At 41.5% G+C, this 27,631-nt stretch overlaps 1 protein-coding gene across 1 annotated transcript in view; it reads right to left on the reverse strand.

Annotated features, from left to right (window-relative positions):
- Positions 1-27,631, reverse strand: part of LOC126022011 (fatty acyl-CoA reductase 2-like) — a 78,593-nt gene that overhangs the window by 12,789 nt on the left and 38,173 nt on the right. Inside the window, exons 2-8 of the mRNA XM_049782887.1 lie at positions 22,410-22,621; positions 20,184-20,359; positions 17,226-17,405; positions 12,332-12,509; positions 11,115-11,159; positions 8,042-8,160; positions 7,528-7,595 (exon numbers count right to left, since the gene is read on the reverse strand). Of these exons, the coding sequence (XP_049638844.1) occupies positions 7,528-7,595; positions 8,042-8,160; positions 11,115-11,159; positions 12,332-12,509; positions 17,226-17,405; positions 20,184-20,359; positions 22,410-22,598 (955 nt within the window). The 5' untranslated portion in view covers positions 22,599-22,621. The remainder of the gene's footprint in view (positions 1-7,527; positions 7,596-8,041; positions 8,161-11,114; positions 11,160-12,331; positions 12,510-17,225; positions 17,406-20,183; positions 20,360-22,409; positions 22,622-27,631) is intronic.

Here is a 27,631-nt window from a genome sequence, read left to right on the forward strand (position 1 = left end):
TCACCATTAGAAGAGACTGGTCTATAATAGTAATTGACTTAAAGGACTGTTTTTATATTTCTATACATTCAAAAAATAGAAATAGACTTGCCTTTGTATATTTTCTCTTAATAACAGGGACCCTATACAGGAAATTTAATGGACAATTTTGCCTCAGAAAATGGCAAATTCACCAACCATGTATCAATATTTTATTGATTTTATGGTTTTATGGTTTGATTTTGTGATTTTATGTCCAGCTCGTAAAGTTTCCTCAGGTATATTTGGTGTATGACATCTCACTGTCAGCTCAAACACACAAAAAATTGCAATGTGTTTATGGGTTTCTCATCAGCTGCTTATAGAGTGTTGGTTTAACAATAGCCACAGAAAAAATCTAGGCTTTACCTAAATACTTGGGCTTGTATTGAAGCATAATTTAGTGCATCCCCAAAGGATTTTTATTTATCAGAAAAATCTATCTTAATGACTTTCAAAAATTATTAGGTGATGTAAGTTGGATCCTTCCTTCCCTAGGGATTCCAAACAGAGAAATAACCAATTTATTTAGTACTTAAGAAGGAAATCCGAATTTAAATACATCAGGTGTTTTACATAAAAGTCCCAACAGGAATTAGATTTTTCCTTTTCTTTTTTTGGGTAGGGTCACATCCAGAAGCACTCAGAGATTACTCCTGGCTCTGTGCTCAGAAATCACTAACAGGCTCAGGGGGACCATATGTGATGCCGGGATTCAAACCACCATCCTTCTGCATGCAAGGCAAATGCCCTACCTCCATGCTATTTCTGCATCCCCAGAAATAGATTTTTTTTTCATAGCCTGGCTCCAAAAGTCACATCTTTTCAGGTTCATACCTGGAGAAGTGTATCTTTTAATTTTTGCAACCCCTTATTCCCCTGCTGTTGTGTAGCTCTCTGGGCCTCTAGAATGCATTTAATTACAAGGCAAGCAACCTTGCAAGTTTGTACCCTATTTTGAATTGGTCTCTGCACTTATCATCAAGGCAAGGCTCAGAATGATTTCCTTGTTAGGTTTTGATCCTAAAACAGACCTGCCAATTTCAAAACACGAAATAGAATGTGTATTACTTCTCAATGCACCAATTCAACTAGGACTATCTGATATATCAGAAGTTTCCTCCCATTATCCTTCCCGAAAAGTGTGGGATTTCTTTCAGAGGACACATTTTGTGATCTCACCTATTATCTACTCCTTTCTTAGAAATGATGCTCCCATGTTTTATATTGATGGGCCATCATCAGAAAAGGCAGTAGTACTGGCCCTTCTCTCACCACAACAGTGCATACTAATTACAAGTCTGCTCAACAAGTTGAATTTGCTACTTTAATTTATTTATTATCACATGTTTCAGAGCCATGCAAAGTAGTAAGTGATTCAGTTTATATAGTAGGATTGTTCTCATGCATAACTGCCTCTTTAAATGCTTATAAAAAGTTGTTCAAGATTTGCTACACCACTTACAAGCACTTTTCCAAAAATTTCTGAGCCAATATTTATCACTCAAATAAGAGCCCACTTTGGCCTCCCAGGGCCAATGTTAGGAAATGAAACTGCTAATTATTTGGCCATGCAAATATTTAAGTCAATGTGTAAACTGCAGTTGGGATCCAGAATTTATCTACTCTCCTCATACTATTTCAGAAGACTTGTGGGATATGTATTACCTCTTTGTAAACTTCTTAAATGTATCCCTTTATCATGTATATGCTCTATGTTGTATTATACTTTTCCCCTTTTATTTATATTTGCAAGCAAAAATTCTTAGTATCCATAAAATATTTCTGCTTTTGATAAAACCAGAATAATAATAGTTGGTTTATTATCTTTCCTGTAGGTCACAATAATATCCTTTGGCACCATTTCTTTTGCATAGGTTTATTAAAATAAAAAATAATTAGAAGCTAAGAGGAGATGTTATCTGTTAAGGATGAGGACTTAATCATTTCTTGCTAAACAGGGCCTTCCAATCTAAACATTTGCCTTGATGACTTGACTTGGACATCAGCCTTTTAACCCTGAGTCCAGCACGGTTCTCTGCACCTATACCAGGTATTGACCATCTACCAGTACAAACTCCAGATCTGCACCAACTGGTCACAATCTGGTCTCTTCTCTCAGTATCTAGAAAAGTTATGAAAATCAAGGTCTCTTCCTACCCCAAAGAGGGATGGTTTAGATGCTCTTCTAGCAGGACATGCCTATATAAGATGAGAGTCCCAAGGCAACCTTCCTGCTCATCACTTTGTATTGACCTCCACATCTTTACATTGGACAAGCAAAATAACCCTAATTTTACAGGGAGACCAAAAAGGCAGGTTGGTTTAGAAAAATTAAAGATTATCTAGGAATGAATAGAACTATCTTGTTGGCACTTACTTTTCCCAGGATAGGCTAACCCACTAACCTACAGTAAAAACTGTATTTGAGGAGAACCATTCCTGGGAACTTGAAGAAAGACTATGAGGTTAGACAAATTAGTGTATTTGGATCCTGTAGATGTTCCTAAGGCAGGATGCTTCATGGGTAGGGATACATTGTTTTTAAGCCATAAGTTTTCTTTATGTTTTTACAATTTTTTCTGTGTCTACATAAAATATTGCCAACCTTGAGAGGCATATGCCATAACCTTAGAATCATGGGATATGAACTATTTTGTTTTTTATAAAGTCAATTAGGGGTAGATCTTGGTTTACTGGTCCTATCCTAATTAATATTTTTACTATACTCTAGGACAGGGGTCTCAAACTCGTGGCCTGTGGGCCATTTGCAGCCCTCCATAAAAGATTTTGTGACCCACGGCTGGCCTTCAAATATCGCAGTATTTGCAATTATTCGCTTACCGAATAATCACAATAAAAATCGCATTAGTAAGAAAAAATCACATTAAACATTCTCATACCCCGAGCAATTCTGTTTGGGGTATGCAAATGTTTAATGCAATTTTTTGTGATTTTTTTTCTTACTAATGTGATTTTTTATTGCAAATATTTGGTAAGTGAATAATCGCGAATACTTTGCAACTAACACAGACATCATTTCCACTGCTCCTGCCCACTGTCCCTTGCATTATCAGAGACCTACGGGAGAGAAGGGAGAGAAGTTTATTACAGAATTAGATTTTGTCATACCTTCATCATGACTTCATCAAAGCCTGCAGTAAAGATTGATGACGAGCACAGACAATTTTAGGAAAAGTGGGAGATGCAGTATTTCTTTGTTGAGCACAGGGGCATCCCCACATGTCTTATTTGCTCAGAGAAAGTTGCAGTGCACAAGGAATACAACTTGAAACACCATTATTCAACTAAACAGGCTGAGGAATGTGCAATATATCAAGGAAATGAGAGAGCCAAGCAGGTTGCCAGTCATAAAGCATGTCTAATGAGGCAACAAGATTTCTTCAAGAAAGCAACCAAAGAGAATGTTGCATTTGTCGAAGCTAGTTACATGGTTAGTGAGATGATTGCTAAGGCAGGGAAACCATTCACAGAAGGAGAGTTTGTTTAAAAAAATGCATGTTACAAGCTGCAGGTATTATCTGTCTGGAAAAGGAAAGTCAGTTTAGCAAAATCAGGTTTTTGTCAACACTGTGACAGAGCACATTTCTGACATGTCAAGTGACATTTATCATCAACTGTGTGAGAAAGCCAAATGTTTTGATGCATACTCAGTTGCTCTTGATGAGGGCACAGATACAACACACACTGTGAAGCTCACAATTGATGTCCGTGGTGTTGATTGCAATTTTGAATTGACAGAGGAGCTGCTCACAATAATTCCAATGCATGGCCAGACCACCGCTAATGAGATATTTTGGCATCTGTGTGATGCCATTGAGAATGCAGGTTTGCCATGGAAGAGGTTTGTTGGAATAATAACCGATGGAGTGCCATCGATGACAGGGAGGAAAAAGGAACTGGTGGCACTTGTTCAAAAAAAACTTGAAGAGGAGGGTGTAGAGAAGGCCATTGCTCTTCACTGCATTATCCATCAGCAGGCCCTTTGCAGTAAATGCCTGCCATGTGACAATGTGATGTCTGTTGTTGTGAAATGCATCAACCAAATCAGATCCAGGGGCTTAAAGCACAGGAGGTTCCATGCTTTTTTAGAGGAAATGGAGTCAGAATATGGAGATGTGCTCTATTTCACCAAGATATGTTGGCTCAGCGGGGGAAATGTCCTGAAAAGATTTTTTTCAGTTGAGAGAAGAAGTGAAAGTCTTCATGAGGATGGGAATGCTGTTTCTAAGTTGAGTGATCACAAATGGCTCATGGACTTAGCTTTTCTTGTTGACATCACACATAAGCTGAATGTACTAAACAAGATGTTACAAGACCCGGGGCAGCTTATCAGTGCTGCCTATGACAATGTGAGAGCATTCTCCACAAAACTTGTGTTATGGAAATCCCAGCTCTCTCAGACAAACCTTTGCCATTTCCCAGCATGCAAGGAACTTGTGGATGCAGGCATACCATTCAGTGGTGAGAAATATGTTGATGCTATTTTTAAGCTAGAGAAGGAATCTGATCACAGATTTGCAGACTTCAAAAAGCACAGAGCCACTTTCCAAATTTTTGTGGACCCCTTTTCCTTTGATGTGCAAGATGCCCCTCCTGTGCTTCAAATGGAGTTCATTGACCTGAAATGCAACTCTGATCTCAAAGCAAAGTTCAGGAAGATTAGTGGAAAAGCAGACATGCATGGGCAATTTTTGAGAAAATTGCCCCTACTCCAGCTTCCCTGAGCTTTCCCGAATGTTCAAGTGCACCATGTGCCTTTTTGGGAGCACATATTTGTGTGAAAAGTTATTCTCCACATTGAACTTCAATAAGTCAAAGTACAGGTCTAGTCTTAATGATGATCATCTTCAAGCCATACTGAGTGTCTCAACTGCTTCCTCTCTAAAGCCAAATGTGGTTCAGATTTGTGAGAAGTGCTGTCAAGTCTCTGGCAGCAAGGAAGAGGCAAAAGATGCCATGTTCAGAAGAACTGTTCATGATCTTCACTCAATGTTCTATTCATGTTCAGAAGAAATAATTAAAACTGTTAATAATGATGTTTGAGGACTTTTTTTTGTGAAATCCCTTATGCGGCCCTGCTTCACCCAGACATGCCTCCTGCAGCCCCCAGGTAAATTGAGTTTGAGACCCCTGCTCTAGGGTGTGATCTGGTGATAGTATACTGGATTATTTCCTACTTGACATTCCTCTACCATCATAGGGTATTGTCTGGTTCTTGTAAATAAAAGCAGGGTTATAAGGAAGGTAGAGACTCATTCTTCAGTCTTCCACTAAGCTGCATTCCTTCTTAGGAGCAGAAAGCTTAGGTGGTTGAATTTCTCGCTTAAGTGCTGGATTTCCTAAACCTGCCCTTGTTTCTTCTAACTGTGTGGATTATTTCCTGTTTCAATGTTTGCTTCCAGACCTGCATCTCATCTGATCCTAGGTTTGGAGCCCTGGCTTTTTATAGCAATTTGGTCCCCTAAAACAATGTTAAAATGGTTGTGTCAGATGACTGAGCAGGCAAAATCCATGTGTATATTAAGAATGGTGTCCTTGTAAGCAAGACAACAATGCAAGTGGTACAGTCTGGCCTGTTTGAGGCCCTGGATCCAAACCATGCACCCTTCCTCCAGTACCAATAGCCTGAGGTCTTTTTGTGAGTCTGGGCTCCTATTAAAGTAGAATTCCTAGAACCTGAAAGCTTGATTCTGAGCAGCAACATAGGGGAATGGTTTAGTCATCACAGGAAGTATCAGAACATGGGCCCCTATATAGAGCAGTGTCTGCTACCATAGATAACAAAGTACTCCTGAGCAGCAACACCAGCTCCACTGCCCTCCAACAGAATCCCTTTCTCCTTCAGATGAGGAGAATCTAGCACTGCCAAAATAGAAGTCAGACTCTATCTCTGCCTTCTGTCTGTCTCTCTCTTCCTTATTCTTTTCTTTTTTTTTCTTTTTTTTGTTTTTGAGCCACACCCGGTAATGCTCAGGGGTTACTCCTGGCTATGCACTCAGAAGTTGCTCCTGGCTTGGGGGACCTTATGGGATGCCAGAGGATTGAACCGTGGTCTGTCCAAGGCTAGCGCAGGCAAGGCAGGCACCTTACCTCTAGTACCACTGCTCGGCCCCCTCTTCCTTTTTCTAATCCCCATGATTCTCCTCTCTTTGTCTCTTTCTTTCCTCTCGCCTCTCTCTCTTACTGACCTAATCTTATGTTAGGTGCAGTGACTCTTTTCCTGCCTGGCGTCTCTTGACCATATATCCACAGCATCCCCCATGTAACCCTCTGCAAGCACAGACAGCAAGAACTTCTAGCCTGACCAGCTATTCTAGAATATTCCAGAAAACCAAGTGCCCTGGATCAGCTTACATATTTTGGGAGCTTATACATTATGTGTATCTATAAAGGCCTCTTTCATAAATGATATTTTAATTCTGTTATTAACATGAAGGAGATGTTATTTTATGTCCTTTTGTTTTCAGAGTCAAGTGAAAACTGATTCAATAGCCGTCTGATGATCTAAAGAGCATGGATGCTGAAAATTTCACCTTCCTTCCACCTAGTTATGCCAAATACAAGGCAAGTGCAATAGCCACTGTACTACCTCTGTAGCTTTATAATTTTACTCTTAATTTATTTTGTTTTAGGATCTCACACAGCAATGCTGAAGGATTAGTTCTAGCTTTATGCTAAGGACACAATCCTGGCAGTGGAAACAATACCATAAGTGGTGGCGGGGATAGCTCTTGTGTCAGCGCATGCAAAGTTAAGTGTATAATCATTCTAGCCTATAATTTCATTATTTTATTTTAATTTTTTCTGGGTCATACCTGGCAGTGCTCAGACGTTATTTCTGGCTCTGTGCTCAGAAGTTACTCCTGGCAGGCTCAGAGGAACATATAGGATGCTGGGAATAGAACTTGCATTGTCTGTGTGCAAGGTAAATCTCCTATGGTATTGCTCTGGCCCCTATAATTTCATTTTTAAATTAGTGCAGTGGAAAAACAATAGCAGGACTGAGAGACAGATTCTAGAAAATTAGAACTTTTTTAAATGCATAGTTACCTAAACAAGAGCTCAGTAACTTAATTTTTTTAATATTATTAAAAATCAGTTTCTAAATGAAAAAAGAGGTAGCAAGCTTATTATTGCCTGGGGGCAGAATATTTTATTTAAGTATAAATAAAGGACACTGCAGTTGTTGACAAGGTCAGCCAGACACCATTCACATGCACTCATTCATGTATGACACTCAGTTATAGGCACTATCTTATATATATAAAGGGGAAGCACTCTTAATTATGACACTTGATAACAGATATGGTCATAGAAAGACATGGGTCATAGGCACTGTTACATATGAGAGTGACAATGTCATATAGGGACATGGATTAGAGGGGTCATTTAGATTGGCCATTACAGATAGTGCATCACACAACCTCAGTCACACTGCCTTGAGCATTCAGTTCCCGTGGAGCACTGCTGTTTGTACACACTTACCCAGTTCGCCCCATTTACAGGGGTTGATGGTACCTGAAGTACAATGGTAGATTCTTGTTGATTTTGGTCTGGAAAATCCAAAAAATTCATGTGAGGCAAAGGGGAAGACTAGGCAAAATGCAACAGAAATGGTTCATAGTGCCCAGAAGCAGGGCCTTTTGGCACACGGGCACCTGGAAACTGTACTGTGAATGGGGGCATATGGCAGTGCTGGGTGGTGAGAATAAGCTCCCAGTACTTCCTCTATGGTTTTACTAGTCCTGACCACACCCAGCCTGATGCTAATGAATTTAATATTCTAGAAAACTCACTATCCAGCATTACTAACAGAGGCTATGAGGACACTTTGCCTATCTCTGCCCTGGAAAGTTCCATGCTGATAAGCTTTATCCTGTATAGCTCAGGGTCAGGGCATTGACTGGGATGACTTATCTACAAAAGACCCTGCTCCAGCTTCACTTGCTGAGAGGTGCCAGGAATAGGGTCCTGTACTCTCTGAACACCCATGTCATACCTATGCACTGCTGTGTACCAGCCAACAGACAAAATGAGGTTGGCCACGATGTCCACTGGGATTATATCTGCCACAGCCCTTGGAGAAAGGTTCATGGAGCGGACCAGCCCTTTCCCAATCTGTAGAGGAGAGATAATAGGACAACTTCTAGGTACCATGAGCTATGACCCTTGTGTGTATGGAACAATCATGGCCCAACTAAGATCTCTGTCCCTTAACCCCACAGTGCCATGCCTTGGGCCACAATTCCAGGAAAACAGATCCTGGATCTTTCCCCAGACTCAGGATATATATTTGGGAAGTCTTATAAAACAGGATGCAGTTTTATAAACTATGTACTAAGATGCACTCTGAGCATAGTACCATGAAACTAAGACAGAGAGGCAGCAAGGTCCTCTGTCATTCAGAAGTGCAATTTCTACACCCGGGTAAGCACCCAGATAAGAGCACAGCCGCTCTGTTTCACTCCATAACTTCACATTTCTTCCAGTCACTAAGTCACACCACAACTCACTAAACACCTATAGACTGTTAAGATTAGAATAGGAAAGCAATGTAGAACCCCACCATGCCTAGTGAGCAAAGATGATAGTTCAAAAGACCCAACCAATATCAGCCAGCTATATAATCTCTCATAAGGCCTTTAGATAGAGGAAATGTTGAGGATAATCAAGGAACTCAAAGAAACCATAAAACAAACATCTAATAATACTGAAGAGGATATGAAAGTAGAAATAAAAAAACTTCAGACAGAGATGAAATAACTAAAAAAAAACTTCTTATGAAAAATAAAAACCTCACTGGAAGGCCTTAAATACAGAGAAGCAATTGCAGTGGATATAATCAGGTAGCTCAAATATGAGCTACATAACACCTACAGACAACAGCAGTAGATGAAAAAGAGTCAAAAAATAAATAAATGACTGACATGAGAATTTGAGGCAAATTCAAGAGGAAAAGCATAAGAATCAGAGGCATGGCAGAGGACCAGGAAGACAATCACTATAAAGAAGCAACAGTCATTGTTGTTGAGAAGTCCCCATGGAGAGCATATATGCTCCATATATATATATATATATATATATGAGTATGTTTCCTGGAGGTGTAAAATGTTCCATATAAAAGAAATAAAAGAGATACAAATAAAAATACTCCATAACATCAGAATGATAAAAACTATAGATAGATACAGAAATTTGAGAGTAGCAAAATAAATAAGAAAATCACAAGCAAAGGAGCATCCTTCAGATTTACAGCAGATTTACCAAAGGAAACACTCCAGGCCCAAATGTAATGGTGGCTTATAGTGAAAAATTGAAATGAAGGCTTCACCAAGAATATATTTCATCCAGCTAGATTCTCATTGCAATCTGAAGGAGAAATACAGAACTTTACAGATAAAGAACAGATCAGGAAATTCATAGACTCAAAACCAACTTTAAAAGAAGAACTGAAGGGGCTACTGTAAGATAAAATGAATTCCACAGAATAGCCAAGCTTCTAAAAAAAAGATGCCACAAATTCCTTGACAATAGCAATGTCAATTAAGTAATGGAATCTTACGTTTTGCTGCTTGCAAGAAACACATTTACTCAATTGAATCACAGATTTAAAGTCAAAGGATGGAAGAAAATCCTTCAAACAGACAACTCCTTCAAAATGGAAGGGGCGACCATACTAATATCAGACAATGTAGACCAGGTTCAAAAAAGAGACAGAGAGGGTCATTTCTTAATAATGAAGGGATATGTACATAAGGAAGAAATCATATTTATAAACATGTGCATCTAATAAGAGTCAACAATGGCAGTTTGAGAATTTAACATTGCTCTAGCATATCCTGGTAGATCAACCAGGCTAATACTCAATAAGTATGTTCTTACTGACTTTGGAAGAAGAAATTTAATAGAGGACCTCTAATATATATCTATGTATATATTTATATATATACACGCATATATATATATTCATTCTCCAAAGGACAAATACATATTATTCTCCAATGCAGATAAAACATTCTCCAAGATACTTCACATTTTGGGACACAAAACATACTTCCATAAAATCATGAGCATAGAAATTGTATCAATTGTCTTTTCAGAACATGATACACTGAAAGTAGAAATGGAGAGATAATAATAACACTTAGAAATTAAACTGTAGGTCAGAATTGACATTAAAAATTTCCTGGAAACAAACAAGAATGAGGACAGAAGTGTCCAGAACTTCTGGGACACAGAAAAACCAAAGGTAAGAGAAAAGTCTATACCTTTGCAAGCATTCATCAGGAAGGAGAAAAGAGCCCATATAAATAAATTGACAGAACAGCTGAAAAAAATTCGAAAATGACAAGTAAAGTAATATATAAGAAGGGATGAGGAAATAATTTATAAAACTTAAAGCAGAAATGAACAAACTGGAAATCCAGAAAATAATCTAAAAGATCAATGAAAACAAGAGTTGGTTTTTTGAAAATATAAATAAGATCAATAAACCATAAGCAAGACTCATAAAGAACACGAATAAACCATACAAGAAACAAAGAGTGTATCACAATAGACACTACAGAAATCCAAAAGATCATCAGATATTACTTTGAGAACCTCTATGCCAGGAAATGAGAGAACCTAGAATAAAGCGATAAATTATTGGACTCCTATCATCTTCCAGGGCTGAATCAAGATGATTTGAAATACGTGACAGAAATATCACTATCAAGGAAATTGAAATGACAGTCAAAATTTTTCACGATCAAAAGCTCAGACCCATATGGTTTCACTTGTGAGTAATTTTGCAGAGTAGCATATGGGCAGAGTTTTGGAGAGCACAGGACTCACATTCCCAATTGCAAATCTCCAAATCAGGAATTGAGTCATGACCTGTCTTACTGGCAGTAAACCCTACCCCCAACAAAAGGGCCTGCTTCAGGCCTATGATCCACCAGGGCAGCTGCTGTGACTGATGTCGCTGCCCTAAGGCAGGCACATTCATAGGAGTGGATGAGCCACAGTGTTTACATGGCCGATAACTTTCATGCAGGCTGGACCTGGCCTCATGCCCCACGCATACCTACCGTAACAATGAGTCCATTGGGTCCATTCATGTTATCCACCCAACCCTGCAAAAAGAAGGCATCAATTATCTAGTGGCATCTATAACAGCACAGTCCAGTCTTCCCCACCCCAACAACAATAATTAGATTATCAGAACCCCAAGATGCCAGGTGCCACTTGCACCTGTGTGGGATGAAACTGTTCATCCTTGCACCCTAGAAGGGCCATAAGTCAAAATGCAAAAATGTCCGGGTTTTGTGACCCACCAATGTTTTTTGATCACCCATTGTTTCTTACTGCCTGCAGCTAACATAGCTAACAACAGCTAACATAGGTCCCATGGTGAATACCTCAGATGACGGGCACAAATGACACATTTCCTGCCATGTTGAAGCAGTGATGTGGTGAGTATGAACAGTCCTGGGAACATGTACCCTCTATGCTGTACCCCATGGTGATTACATACAGTACAGAGCCATATTGGCATGTCAGAGGGAAGATGGTGGGGACACAACAGAGAGTATCATCTCCTAAATATATCCATTGAGTGAAACATGGGTTTATTGGCAGGAGCCCAGTTGTGCAGCCAGGGAAATGAGTGCAGTGGGGTGCTTGTGGTCACTCTGGACAGGGCATCTTTCATTGAGCTTGGGCCAGCCATCAGGACTGCTGGTACTAATTTTTCCTGACCCCAGATTTCACAGACAGCTTTCATGGTAATTGTATTGCACTCAACACACTTCTTTGAAAAGACAGAGAGCTGGGGCAGGGAGAACATAGACGACACACCCGGGTTTTATCTCTGGCACCTTCCTGCCCCATAATGCTACAAAAAAGGAATGGAGGTAAACAGAATTTGGAACAACTATAATTGGGGGCAAGGTGCTTGCCTTGCATGTGGCTAATCAGGATTTGATCCCGGCATCCCATTTGGTTTCTCAAGTGTTGCCAAAAGTGATCTTAAGTACAGAGTCAGAAATAAACCCTGAGCACTGCCAAGCGTTACCCCCAAACATAAACAAAACGATATAAAAATTACCATTATTCATAAAGTAAGGGCTTTAATGAGTTTTGTGATTCTTGTTCATTCTGGCTAGAAGGAAAGTGCTGTCCTCCCAAAGAAATGCCTCCCATGTCCATTAACAATTAGGGCTAATGGTCAGCTCTGGGCAAAATCCGAGGCAATATGGGTGTTGGCAATGGGGTGAAGATTGCATAATGCCGTGGGCACACTTACTGGGAAAGGTTCTTGCCAAGTGGCGCCCACGATGGAGGGCCTGACAATGGCCATGTTGAGGTTCCGACCCTCTGTCTGCACCAGCATCTCTGCTAGAGCCTTGGTATAGGTGTAGGTGTTGGGCCGGTCCCCAAGCAGCTTGGGGGTGATTTCATCAATAATGGCATCATCTAACCACCTGCAGGCATGTAAGAGAACTGTAGTGTACCAGACAACAGATAGACACGTTGACCTGTCACATGCTGATCTGGGATTTAGGATTCAGGTGCCCATGGTGGAACATATGACTGTGTAGACAGAAGGCTGCCTCCCAAAATTCCCCTAACCTTATTTCCCAGAAAATTCCACTTAGTCCACGCCAACAGGCGCAGAAGCACACGGCAGCTACAAATGATTCCTCCCTCTCCCGAGGTTTCCAGGATCCCAAAGCACATTCTGATCACAGGCAATGGGATGTGAGTAGAATAGAAGGGACAACACAGCGGTTCCATGCCCAGCTGGAAATCCTCTTTGAACATTTACTTTTAAATTCCTAAAATTCCATTTGGTGCCTCAACACACACAAATGACATTTATAGATATGGAGCTATTCCAATCAACCCCTCACACATATCTAGAAGATTTACTTAATGGCTATACAAATTGGTAATAATTTTTCAGGATTCCCCAGGAAGTGTGGGATACAATAAGCAGTCTGGCAAGTTTAGTGATGATGGTCCTGAGGTAGCTTGAATTCATGATCTATTAGAGGGATCTAAAACTGTGTCTAAAGAGGGGTCTACCAGAGGGATTTCAAAGTGATTTAACAGAGAAGAAATTTACCAGGAATCTAGCAAAGTGATAAAAATAGTGACCAAGAAAGCAGATCTACCACTGCACTAATAGAGGGATTGACCAGTGCAATTGTCCAGCAATTCTGCTCCCAAAACGACATGTGAGTGATGCAGGGTTGTGACATCAAACCCATCTCTTCAGAAATGTGTGAGACCTATGCTGATAATGCCCAACTTTGGTAAGAAACTAACAACAATTCTGTCCATCACAGCTAATGTATCTTATCCAGCAGGTATATTTGGTGCATTGCCAGATACAGGAAGATATTGACGTGTTTTTATTATGAGCTATGCACTCAATCCTTGTATGCAACACAGAGCTTTACTAACTCTTACAGACACTAAAAATGTCTGCCAGGACACAGTTGAGCATCCAAGCTGAGTTTCTCACAGGAAAACAGTTCCTATCTGTTACAGGGAATCTCCCTGTTATGCAGAGCAGAACCTGAGTGTGGTCCAGAACATTTGGGATTTCCCTGGCATTCATATCCACCTGTGATTTTCAATTGGAACAGAATACAGGCCTATAAGCCAGGAAGAATAGAAAATCCTCTAATCCCAGATCTTCAGATTAAGGAAGAGAAGGCAAGATAGTGTGGGAGCCCTGATTGGGGGCTTGGTTCTATGCTCAGGGGCAAGTGATGGGGATGGAAACCATTCCTCCCCTATGCAAAGCCTAGTACACTCTGAATCTCTCTCCGGTCCTATGCTAAACCCCTTTGAGATTCTATGTTAATCTCCTGGTCTCTGGTAGTGTGCTGAGTCTCAGACCCTATGCTGAGCTCTGAGACACCTCAGCCTCATATCATCCAGGTCTAAAGAGTATTGGATGGGGGGCTGAGCAATAGCACAGCAGTAGGAAGTTTGCCTTGCATGATACTGATACAGGATGGACCTGGGTTCGATCCCGGCATCCCTTATGATCTTCCTAGACTGCCAGGAGTGATTGCTGAGCTCAGAATTAGAAGTAACCCTTTAATGTTGCCAGTGTTTGGCCTAAAAACAAAAAAAAAGGGAGCATTGGGGACCACAGCAATGATGAGTGGTCCCATCTCTGTGCTGTGCCCACACCCAAAGCCTTTTCTGAGAAGAGCTACAGAAGAAGTCACATTTTTTCAGGAAACACTGGCTCACACATGCATCATGTATGCCTCTGCAGTGACATTAGACTTCCTTTCTCTAGCTCAGAGACAACCTCTGGACTCTAGAAAGTTCTCTTATCCATGATGCAAACCCTCAGGTATCAGAGACAGCTTAACACCAGCAACTGCAACCTGATCATTCTCTGTCTTGGAACTTTGATAACAGGTGACAGAGATATTAGAGCATTTTCTAACAGGAGGCTGGCTGTAAAGTGAGTCCTCAGCTTACAGGATGAGCATGTAGAAGCAAAGCACTAGGCAGTAGTGCCCAGGACTGCTCATGTTCACTGCATCCTTCTTTAAAACACAGTTTAAAAAAACTAACACTTCTGGTTCCCAGATTCTTGAAGGATTTCTCTCTTTCCTGGGAGCCAGGAGTCTAGCAGTAAGGGGTTCGGCAGGCTTCCGCCATGCTGGAGGCCTTCTTAACCAGGCCTGGGGGGGTGCGGGACTTGGGTAACCCCAGCACCCCTCTACCGCTTTGCTCCAGATCTCCAGGGCTTCCCCGGGCCACATGCCTGGGCAAGCTGGTGAGTTGGGCCCCTTGGCGGAGTGTGAAGGTACCCTAGGCTTTCCCCCATTATCCATTCAGCTCCTTAGGGAGGGTCTGGGTGGGGCTCTGAACTTCTGGCCTCCCAGCTTCTTGACGCAGTCATTAATAGTACTCACTATCATTGAATTATGTTTTTATGTATGCAGAATATCCATTTTGTACTCTGCCCTTTTGCACACCCCTACAAAAGATCATTTTTCTCTTTAACTTCCTTAACTCCTATCATCATTACTCCTAATTTACCCTTTCTAACTTAAGTACTGTAGAGTCCTAAGTCACAGGCCAAAGTGGTGCCCCGGAGTTAACACCCACCCAACATTCCAAAAGGCATAAAAAGGACACGTATGTCTTTTCAACATTTTATGGGTGTTTTCTTTGGCGGCTATAACTTTTGCTGAATATTTTGTTATACAGTGAACTGTAATTCTTTGTGAACTGCTCAATATGGAATTTGGTGTGAAAGAATCCCTCAGTTTAATGCTTATGTTTGAACCTAGTCATGGGTATTGTTAGACGTGTTCTTACGCCCCCATATACTCAGATAACATCACATGGCTTTATTTCTTGTTTGCTTAGGCACACTAAAACGGGAAAATACTATACATACCAATAAGTTCTTATCTAATAGAGATGGGAACACACAAATCTTGTAGTGCAATAGGACCTTACACCCTGAACATTGACATAAAGACCTGGCACAGGCCTCAGAAGAATGGGCATTCTCCATTCACCCCTGCTCTAGAGAAGACATTTACAAAACATCCAAGGTTGTCTATAATATCACCTAGAGGCAATCCTCTACCAGGGAAGACCCTACAGCTGCTCTGACATCGATCTTCTCAAAAGAGACTTCCCTTAACACTGAGAAGACTTAATAAGAACAATGACCTGCTTACTGGACAGGGTTTGCTCTATTGCCCCTTAATTGTGAGGTGAAACTAGAGGATACTCCACACCAGCCTGACTTTACTGTAGGATGTGCAGATTCCAGGATCTTTAATACAGAAACCTGATGCCAACAATAGGACTGCGTGAAAAATAAAACTTCATTGGCACTACAATGACTTGGATTGAATAAACTAGTTTGCCTGGAGCCTAGAGTTGGTCTTATGCCAGGAAACTTCAGGGGTAGTGGTCTCCTTGTATTTAGACCTATGCTATTCCTTTCTTTGACCCCCATATTTTGGTGGGCCTGTGCAAACTATATTTGCCACTTTAACACCATTTTTACTGTGCTCTTTTGACTAACCCTTAAAAAAACTCTTAAACTTTTGATTTTAACTTAAACTAATATGTGCATGAATATATAAAAATACTATGCCTTCAAAGTTAAAGAGTCACATAAAACTCATGGCTTTAGGTTGCTTTGTGTACTGCTAAGAAATGTTATAATGTACTACAATCTGGGGACTTGTGGACAAAGTAATTGTACATGGGTTCTGCCTTATTTTTCTTAATGTTTTTTTTTTTGACTGTAAGTTCAATATTTAGGCGTCAGCAAGAGGATTTCTTCTGAGAACTCTGTTTATGGGAGATTGTTCTTTCACTGTAACTTTACCTTTTCCTCTTTGCATCATTGTTCTCATAATTAAAAAAAAGTATTAAAAAAAAGAAAAAAACGAACAACAAGAAGGGACCGCCCACACAGGTATAGTTACCAGCATCCTATATTGTCTACAAAGCACTGATTAGAATGATTCCAGCATGTAGAGCAGAAGTAAGCACTGAACATCACCACGCATTTGACCCCAAATAAACAAACAAACCCCCCCAAAACAACAAAATAATATGGTGTTGAATAGATGAACCAACAAAGCAGACAAAGGGCACACCTCAGGAGAAGGGGTAGAGGTGGGACACTATGAACAGAGACACAAGGACAGCAGGAAAGTGACGGTAGTTGAGACAAATGCCACCATCACCTGTCCATTCCTTTGTCTGCCCTAACAAAAAGTTCCTCCTGTTCTCATTACTAACCCCTTCAACCATCTGTCACCCCAGTGATCTTGTGGATAACTACATGGACTGTCCCAGCTAAAAACTGGGAACTGTTATCTATCTTATATCACAAGGGAGGGGACTCCAAGGTCACATAACAATGGAAACTGAGCCAGGCAGTGTTGAGCTTCTGAAATTTAAGAAACATGCCTGTGAGCATTCCTGCAGTCCAAACAAATAACTCTATGTGTCATTTTTATACGTCTACATGTCTGAAAGACAGACAACCCTCATCTCCCTTTTCCACTACACACAGCAAAATGTGGGGATGAAAGGGAAAGAGATTTTGTGAACCTCCTTTTTGTGCCTTGTTCCCAGGGCTTGAGACCTTACTCCACAAGGCCGGCCTGTCCCCCAACCTTACTTACTCCAGAGAGGTGATAATTTGCCTGGGCTCCACAGGACATGGGTACACCACTTCATCGATGAACTTGAGGTTGCAGTTGGAATAGGCTGTGGAGATGTGGACAAAGGCTTCCAAACTGGGCATCTGGTTGGCCATGTGCAGGAGCTTCTGTGTAGCTATGACGTTAAGCTGCACAGCTTTTCTGCAAAAGAGAGAAAGCAGGGGCTGCTCAGACCACCAATTCTGTTCCACAGCACCAGACTCTGCTTTGGGGCCTGGCTACACCTGGCTGCAGAGATCTAGGAAGCACTTATTTGGCACAGGAATTCATGCATCAGGCTTGAGCTGATTGCTTGCAGCTCACTGAGATCCTGACCATCTCAGAGGAAAAAGCTATAGTTTTGATAACTCATTAATTCTATATTAACTGAAGTGGACACCTACATGCTTACGGTAATACCAACCAGACTTGTAAATTTTTAACTAAAAATGTTTGAAGTTAAAAATATTAAAAGAATGTTTGAGGTTTTGAGCTAAACCTAGCAGTACTCAGGACTTACTCCTGAATCTGAGCTCATGAGTCACTGCTGGCAAGGCATGAGGGGAGTATATATAGTACCAGAACAAAACTAATGCAAGTTGCATGCAAGTTAAGAAGTACCCTGTATGCTGTACTTTCACTCTAGCCTCAAGCTCTCAATCTTTTTAAAAACTTGGTGAAATTATTCTAAGTCTGACCAAGATGCATAGGCAGGTCAGAAAAGCCAGTAAAATTCAATTAAAATTGACATGACGACTTGTATATACTGGCTTAGTTAACATTGGCTCTGTTAAATTTTATGTATGTAGCTTTGCATTAGTCTTAAACTTTGAATGAAAGTCAAGTAAGATAGTGTAGTTGTAGGTGTTAGAACTGAGATCCATGGGTAAAGGTAGGATTAGCTGATGCTGTGTGCCTGGATGGCAATTAAGCATTACAGGTCAAACAAAAGCTCTGTGTCCTGGACTGGCTCCTATTAGCTGCCTTTTTGGAGCTTTTTACAGCAAAAGTCATCAGATCCAGAATGCACAAGTGCATTGATATGTGAGTTGGGCACAGTCAACACAGTGGTGGACAGTGACAATCTGGAAACTCCCCCAGTACATAAGTGACCTGGTATTGAATAAAATTATATATATATTTGCTGGAGAAGCAAAGCCTCTCCATCCCATCACCATCCAGCCCCATCCAAGGGCTGATATATAGGCATCCCATAAGGTCCCTCGAGCCTGCCAGGAGTGATTTCTGAGCTCAGAGCCAGGAATAACCCCTGAGAGCTGCCGGATGTGACCCAAAAATAAAAAAAAAGAAGAAGGGGGGAGTCCACAGCATATTCATGTTTGTAAAATTTGGTGGTGGTATAAAAATTTAAAAATAATGGAGAAAACAGTGAAGCCCAACTAAAAGATCTGATTTTAAACCTCCTGCATCTAACTTGTTTCAGGCATATCTCTTGATCTAAATCATTTTCTTGTTGATTTAAAGATGCATTATAGTTTTCCATAATTAATGTTCCCAATTTCATAGTGTTTTACTGTGTATTTGATGTAGTAGCCTGTTATCAAAATGTATGTTCTGTATAAATGTTCTTGTACTTGTGTTTAGGGAAAGGTTAATAGGAACAAAGTTCCAGGAAAAAATGCTTGGTTACATAGCATTAAGAAATATAGGAACGGGCTGGGCGGTGGCGCTAAAGGTAAGGTGCCTGCCTTACCTGTGCTAGCCTAGGACGGACCGCGGTTCGATCCCCCGGCGTCCCATATGGTCCCCCAAGCCAGGAGCGACTTCTGAGCGCATAGCCAGGAGTAACCCCTGAGCGTCACCGGGTGTGGCCCAAAAACCAAAAAAAAAAAAAAAAAAAAAAAGAAATATAGGAACAAAAAAGTTCCAGAAAAAAATGCTTGGTTAAATAGCATTAAAAAGAATAGGAACAAGGAAGTTCCAGGATAGTGCTTGGTTAAATAAGCATTAAGAAAATTTAAAGTTACAGGTATATTTTGCAGAAAAGTTATGTTTATGGAAAGGGTTGATATGTTAATTTTACACTTTAAACTTTGTTGCTATGGGTTTTTATATTAAGGTTTTTGCTTTGGCTAAAGCCGAAGTCAGGAATACAAAAGCTTACTACCCTTTATTTATATTCAGGGAGGGGGGAGATGTTGGGTTACTGATCCCATCCTAATCAATAATTGTGCTCCACCCTAGAGTGTGACCTGGTGATAGTATATTGGATTATTCCTTACTTGATATTTGGCTCCCACCCTAGGGTGGTACCTGGTTCTTGTGTATAAAAGCAAGGGTCTGAGAAAGGTGGGGGGGGGTCATTCTGGGACGAATTCTTCAGCCTTGTCCACTGAATAAAGCTGATATGTCCTGAAGCCTGACTGCCTATGAGTCTTCCTCGCTGCCTCCCTGAACCCTCAGACCTACTGGCTGGAGGGGCTTGCAGATGCCTGGCCTGGGATGGAGGAAAAAGGCCTTTCTATTGCATCACCATCCAACCCATCCAAGGGCTGATATGCAACAAAATCTGGTAGACCACAGCTATTTCCAATGAGGTGAATTCACTGTGTGTATGTGTGTGTATGCACGCATGCACGTGCACTTGTATACATTAAACACAAAATCTCTTTCTGATCAACTGAGTAAGGTTGGAATCATTATCTTCCTAATATTAAAATGGTCATTTCTATAAAGACTTTCTAGGTGATTGAGAATTTTCAGTATTTGGGAATGTTTATTTTCACTGAGAATATCTTTAAAAACAAACTATAAAGACAGAGAGGAAAGAGGGTGGTGTAATGCTCAAAAAGACTAGAGCTCACAGCAACATGCAGAGATCTGAGTGCTGGACCTCTAGCTCACACGCTCAAGGTGGTCCCAGAGTCCTCCTCCCTTCTCCATATGTTCCAAGTAACACATACACCTAGACACAGCTACCTCAGGGACTCATTGAATTGTACAGTGGCAGCACAGTGGAAGACGATGTTGGTGCTCTCCAGCAGTTCCTGCATGTCCTCCTTGCTAATGTCCAGGTCTTGATGGTTGAGATCAGCATAGATGGCTCGAATCTTCTCACACACATTTGGACATGCTTCTCTGACTTTATCAAACAGCTAGAACAGACAAGATGGCAGCTTATGGGGACCACTTCCACCAGCTCTCCTGGCAGATTCTGTGGCAGCCCCAACTCTCCACATTCCCCTTTTGGGCTCTCTGAGAACACATGTTTCATGAGGAACTGTCCTTCAGGACCTGCTGGATGGAGCTGTGAAGGGAGGCAGTGAGTAAACACTGCTATCCTAACACTCAGTTCTGAAAGGAAATGGCCTGAGGGACAGAGGCCCCAAGCAGGCTTCCCAGTCTGAGGAAGTTACAGTCAAATACCAGCAGCAGTTCCTGGCTGATTCTGCTAAACAAGAAACCAAGTAATCCTGGCAAGACTCTTCATGATCTGATTTCAAGAGAAGACCAAGGAAGGTTTTACTAAGAACGACCATCATGATAAACTTCCAGCATAAGCATTTCTGAGCATAGCACATTCTGTATTTTTATATAACAATATCAATAAATAAACATTTTCAAATGTACTCTTAAAAATTATTTTTATTTAAAGTTTTGGGGTCTTATTTAGCAGTGCTCACAGCTGACTCCTGACTATGTGTTAAGGGATAACTCATGGGACATTCAGGGAACCATATGAGGTGATGGGGATTAAAGTGGGGTCAGTCACACCTAAGGCCAGCACCCTACCTATTGTACTTTCTCTCTTTTTCCAGCTCTGCTCTCAGACTCTGCTCTCAGTATTTCTTTGAAAATCACAACAGAATGACATACTGGCAGAGGGAATTCAAACCATGTTCTTCTAAGTACACATAGGTTTGGAATTGCAGTGATCTATTTCTGATGTTCTCTGCCACCAAGGAGGTAAATCATCTCAGAATGGAAATAACAGCCTCTTGCCACCATCAGTGAAGTAGACAGAGGACCAGATGCACCACAGACTCAATAAGGCTGCGTGTGTAACCTCACCAAATGACTTTGCCTGTGTGTGTGGTGTCAGGGCAGGGGCAACAGCTGGCCATGAGAGGTGAAGGCACTGGATATAAAGGTGCACTTGGTCTACACATTGCAAATGGCTGCAGCAACCAGTGGCTCCAGCTGCAGCATGCAAAGGCCGATTATTATTCTTCATGACTCTTATTATGAAAAGAAAGGAGGGAGCAATACCTATACCATGACCCATAATTAATGTAGTTTATTACAGAACAAAGTCATGGGCCTGTCATGGACATTGGGTAAAGCTGAATCTTTGGATGTCAGACCTGCATTGGAATCCAGAAATACTGGAGTGAGGGATGGAGAGAGAGAGTGAGTGACGTCTTACAATGACAACCACTAATGAGAAGATGATGAGGGAAATGGAGCCTTTATTTTCCCTAAGACTAAGAAGAAGAACCCTCAGGGATTAGGTAAACTAAAGGCTAGTGTGAAATCTGCAGCTGAAAGATATGACCAAATGCTGGCAAAACCGACTGTGCTCTAATCTAAATTTAAATTGAGTTTTTACCCCAATTTTTCTGCACCTATGCAAAATAACAGCCAATTTTATCACTTTGCAAATAGCTCTGATCTGAGTATAATGGCTCTGCTCACCCATGCTGTTGGCAACTCTGGTACTACTGTTTCTGGGATCCTGCCTCTTATGGAGAACAGTAGTATATACAGAGAGCATGGCATATCTAACCCATTTCAAATGTTTGTATTTAGGAAGCAGAAAACGGGGAGAGCCTAACAGAGTAAATCCCTTGTTTTTCTCCCTAGATAAAGCAAATATCTTGTTTTTCTCCCTAGACAGAGAAAACATCCTTTTTCCTCCCTAGACAGAAACAATATCCTGTTTTCACTTTGAAAGAGAACTCATCTTTTCCCCCTTAAACAGAGTATTTATCCTATTTTCCTTCTAAGCTGTTTGGATCGGTTCGGGTCAAAGTCTGGAGAATTCCCTGAAAGCACATCACTGGGATGTCAAGAGAGTGTGTCCTTGACATTGAAATAACAGGTCCACAGAGCTACTCCATCCAGCCTGCAGTTATGCACACTTGCATTCAGGGATATTGGGAAAAGCAAGAGAGCATCTCCAGCCTTGTCTGGCCACACACCCACCTTGCAGCTGAGCATTTGGTCCACCCTCTGCTGTGGTGTCTGCCCAGCCTTGGGCCTCACCAGGATGTAGATGACCCTAAAGTCGGGGCTTGTGCGCAGAAGCTTTTCCAGAAGCACCTTTCCCAGGAAGCCGGTGGCCCCAGTGATGAGGATGGACTTGCCCTCGTAGAAGGTTGCGATAATTGACATGACTGCACACAGGTCTCAGAGCTCTGAAAGGAAAATCCTTCAGGGTAGAGCAGTTAGAAGGATGACCAACCCACCACAAAACCCCTTCATGGGTGTCCCCATCATGGACATCCCTGTCACAGGCACCCTTATTATGGAACCCCATCACAGACACCGCCATCACTGATCAGGTGAAAGGGCAACATACGTGAGTGTCAGGCAGTGGCTCAGTTGCAGGGAAAATAATGAATCTCCAGAATTTGGCTTCCCTGATCCAGCATGAGTTGTATTCCCATCACTGTCCTCCTCCCAGTAGTGGCCTTCTCTCAGCTGTGCCCCCTTTAAATTGTGTCTTCCTCCAGCTGTACTTGGAATGGGTTTTCTAAACCTTGAGTTGCATGTGTAGGGCTGGGTCCAAGGAAGATGAGGGAGGAGGAGGTGAAATCCTCCAGGTGAGTCCCTGCCCAGGGTTGGGGGGGGGGGGTTATCCTTAAGAAGTCAGGAGAAACAGATGGATACTAAGATCTGCTTCCAGGAGAGAGAGACCAGAGGACAAGAAAATGTGCTTGGGGAGGTCAGTCTTATGCCCAAGTAGTGCACCTGCCTGGTTTCCTATGTGTTTGGAGTTAGCTATGGGTACATACATATGATTTAGGTACAGCATCTCTTCAAACTCAGCTGCTGTCCACAACAGGTCATAAGAGAGCTTATCTAGTGTGTGCCATTCTATGGGAGCCAGCCCAATCTGCTGCATGTGGTTTAGGGCCTTTCCCAGTGGTTCTTATCATTTGCCTAATGGTCCTCTCAGAGTGTGACTTCTAGCAAGCCATGTTTGGACCAGATTGTTTGGCCCTTGGAAATTTGTTTATTCACAAATGTGCTCAGATAATCATGTTGGCACTAGCCTGTGAATCTACATTTATAGATGACTAAAGCAAGTCAGTGATGGCCAGAAATGCAAGGATAAATGCCATGAAGGTCTATCTCAGGCCTCAGAGACACTGGCATATTAATGCATTCAGCCAAGGTTAGGTAACACAAGAACCCAAAACCAAAGAGGGTTCAAGTCACAACAGTGAGCTCACCAAATTGAAGAATTACTGAGTGTGAAAGTCACTGAGTGTGTAAAACACTTAGTATGGGAATCACTGAGTGTGAGAATCACTGAATATGAAAACCACTGAGAGTATGAAAAACTGATTGTGGGAATTACTGGATGCAAGAATCACTGAGAGAAACACTGAATGTGAGAAACACCAAATGTGAGAATCACTGAGAGAAACATTGAATGTGATTATGTTAGAAAGAAATATAAATTTAGAATTAACTGCTGCTGATTTGCTTCTCTAACTTTAGACATAAGAATTGCCATGACAGTGACATATGTGGCAGAAGGTTCTAGCCCAGAACAGCAAGTTCCAGGAACTTCAAGGACTAATACCAGGACATTTAGATAAACTAGCAACACCCGGGGACCTACAGGTAATAGACCTTATATAACTGCACATCAAGGTTGAAAGCTCTCAATGGGTTTCCAAGTCCTTCCTCTGCTACGTTAGTTAACCATTTTAAACCTGGCTGGTGCAACATTTACTAAGAACCTATAGTTTTGTCTTTCTGCTGGCACCCCAGGAGTCAAAAGGGATTGCAAGTCTCATCTGGGTAGCTACCACCTGGGAGAGGTGTTAGTAACCAAATAAGCTCCCCTGCATTTGCATTACTGACTTGTCTCCCTCCAACTTTGGGGGGTCAAATCTCAAATTCAGAGCTAACAGCACGAATCACTGAATGTGAAAATCTTTGTGAGAATTACTGAGAGTATGTCACTGTGTCTGAGAAACATTGAGTGTAAGAAATTCTCTGCCAATGATCTTGGACCTTGTGCAGAGCAGCCCTGACCACATTCTCGTTCTGCTATATTGGGCTGGTGGGATTTAGGCTGCCCTGGGACATGCAGGACACACTCAGTGTTGCTGAGGACCATGTAGTGACAGGGATGGAACCAAAGTTGTGCACATGTACTAATCACTGCACTATCTCTCTGGCCCCTCTAGACGATGAATTTTTTTTCTCCTGCAGCCCATCCAAGAGAACACCATGAGGAGGAAGCAGAGTACTTTCAACTCAAGGCAAAAAAGTCTTGAGTTGTCCAACATAAGAAGCAGAACCACAGACAAGAATTCTGTCTCCCTTTGATGAGCATGGGGCACTGATGTCTGGGAAAGTTCCAAGATGGAGTGCAGATGTCCCACTGAAACCCATTCTTGAGTTTGGCAATTTCTCTCAGAACTGAAGCTAAACGCATAATTTCTCAAGCCAAAGTCCACACACAGGTGGAATGCAGTTCTTTGGAAAGACAGCGCCCCATACCCATCAGTTCATTGCCATGTGTTTAGCCTGAGAATGGTCAAATATGTCACAGCCCTTTGAGGATCCTGCTTCAAGTTGTTTTTTTCTCTGCTTCCTCTGAAGATATTAGAGAACAGCACCCACCCCAAAACCCAGGAGTCTACAATCCAGCAGGAATGTGACAAACCCCTGCAAGGAGCAGAGATAGAATTGTCATTGGGGGAGCAGTTGGCATGAAAAAGGCTTGGCTGTGCCCTTGATACCTACCCTTGATCCTCTCAGAGTCCCGTCCACCCAGCCCCCAAATATCCCAGAGATCTTACCATCACCATCCATACTGTCATCCTCCAAAAAGTCTTCCTACCATCTGCCTCCTCATCCTCCTAAACACCCTCTGCCTGCCCTTTATGTCCCACTTTCTTAGGATGCAGGTGATTTCTTTTTAGTCAAACTTGGCACAGGGAGCCCCAGCTAACCAGTTTATACTCTGTACCTTCCCTGCCTTGCTGACACTTGTTGCTGCATACTCGAGAATTTAAATAAAAGAGTTAGTGCAACAAAACACCTTTGGGATGGGTTGGGGTAGGACTCAGAGAAAACAGGTGGAGTGAATTACAAAACATGAACCAGGAAGCTGTTTATATAACAAATATTCAATTACACTCCCACAACGCACAGTGGGACTAGACCATCAGCCATCTGAGTTCCGCAGGTACCAGGCTGCCCCCTCAGCATGAGGAAGAATGAGGGATCTGCCTTCTGGAATGTGCCACAGTGCTCCCCAGTGCTGTCACACTCTACACAGTCATATGAGCTGTTCTCAGTGGGGCTGACTCCCAACCCTCTTACCTCTGATATGGTTCTGCTCAACTTCCTTGTAACAAAAGTCACCTATCTAGCCAGCCATTATCTAACTCTGAAACCTTCATTTAGCAAGGCCCAACCCCATCACTGATGAAATGCCTAGAAAGTGGAAAACCTCCCAACGCACATACCCAAACTTTTTTATTTGATTTATTTATTTTTAATTTATTTTTACTATATTTATCTTTTTCTTTTCTCCTCTCTCTTATCTTTTGCTCTCCCTTCCTCTCTTTTTTAAGCTATACCTAAGCTAATGATTTATCTTAATTCAACTAGTCCTTAAGAGCTCAGATCCATCCTATTAGGGTCAGACCTCTAACACTTTAAGAATAGAACACTAATGTATGTCTTTATGTGGGCATAAGTACATAGAGAGGGGTCCTCTATGAGAGCCAAACCTAAATTGTAAACAATTCATGCCTATAGTGTATATAGCCCTTCCTATATACTATCCCTCCTTATCCCCCCTTAAGAAATCCTACTATCCATTCACCCCCCAATCCCAATCTGATATCCTGCTTTAGTAATAATCTTTACCCTCAGGCCTTAACCCATTAGGTATCAAGATCTGCCCCAATAAGCCATAACCCAGCTTCCAAGCGAAAGGACACCCATTCAGGCCCACATCTCATCCTCTGGCAATAAACTACAACCAACACTCCTGCTGACTCATGCTCTGTGGCCCTCCTTCTTATCCCCCAAAATGTGAACTGTGGCTTGATACTAGATTCAGTTTCAGAAGAACGTCCAGTGCAAGAACACTACTCGAGCCCTTTCTGCTGCAAATCACATTTCAAACTCAATAAGACCAGGGTGTGTGATGAAAATGTGCCCTGGATTCCACCCCCACAAGAATATCTCAAAAGACAATGTGGAAGCCTATATTTCCATTATAAGTTTGAGACCTCTTCTATAATACTACCTCTTAACCTTTTTATCTCCAAATGTAAAGTAGTCTCCTGCATCTCTTTGATCCCTTAATTACTTTTTAAACTCATTTTTATTTATTTTCCTTTATATATATATATATATATATATATGTGTGTGTGTGTGTGTGTGTGTGTGTGTGTGTGTGTGTGTGTGTGTGTATTTTGTCTTGTTTTTGTTTTCCTCTCTTCCTTAACTTCACCTGTTTTAGTACTGCTTGGCACAAAAACCTACAAGAAAATGTTTTGCCTGGGATAAAAGCTCAGGACAGAACAAGTGCACATAGATGATGGAGCCTGACACTTTCACTCCCAAATAAACCAGCAAAGGCATACTGAAAAAGGGGAAATTTTACATATAGGAACAAACTTTTATCTACTAGGGATAAGAACTCATACATTTTACAATACAAGGGCGCCTCCCATCTTTAACATATGTCATGTGGCCCCAACTTAGACTCCATGTGATTAGACAGTGATTGTCCAACCCTGAACCCTAGATCTCAGACATAGAACCAACACAGTTCTCTGCAACAGCTCCAGGAATCAAACTCCCTCTGGGACATTCTTAATATTGCTCTGACACCAACACCAACAAGCAGTAGTTTGGATATGATATCCTGACAAGGAGGAAATGGCAACAATTTGATCTAAGAGCAGGTTGTCATATCTCACCTCCTAACAATAAGATGAAATCAGAATATACATCATCCTTTGATCTGTGCAAAAGCCAAGATTGCTAACTACAGAAGACTGACTGTGACAACCATGAATGGGCAGAACTTATGCTAGGACCAATAAAAAAAAGACCCTAGTTAGTTTTTTGGCATACAATCTGTACAACAATCAAGATCTCTAATTCTAGTGGTCTGACTGAGACAACTGCAACTGAACAGAACTTCTGAAAACATAATC

The sequence above is a fragment of the Suncus etruscus genome, chromosome 11 (assembly GCF_024139225.1).
Source record: "Suncus etruscus isolate mSunEtr1 chromosome 11, mSunEtr1.pri.cur, whole genome shotgun sequence".
NCBI classification, from domain to species: Eukaryota; Metazoa; Chordata; class Mammalia; order Eulipotyphla; family Soricidae; genus Suncus; species Suncus etruscus.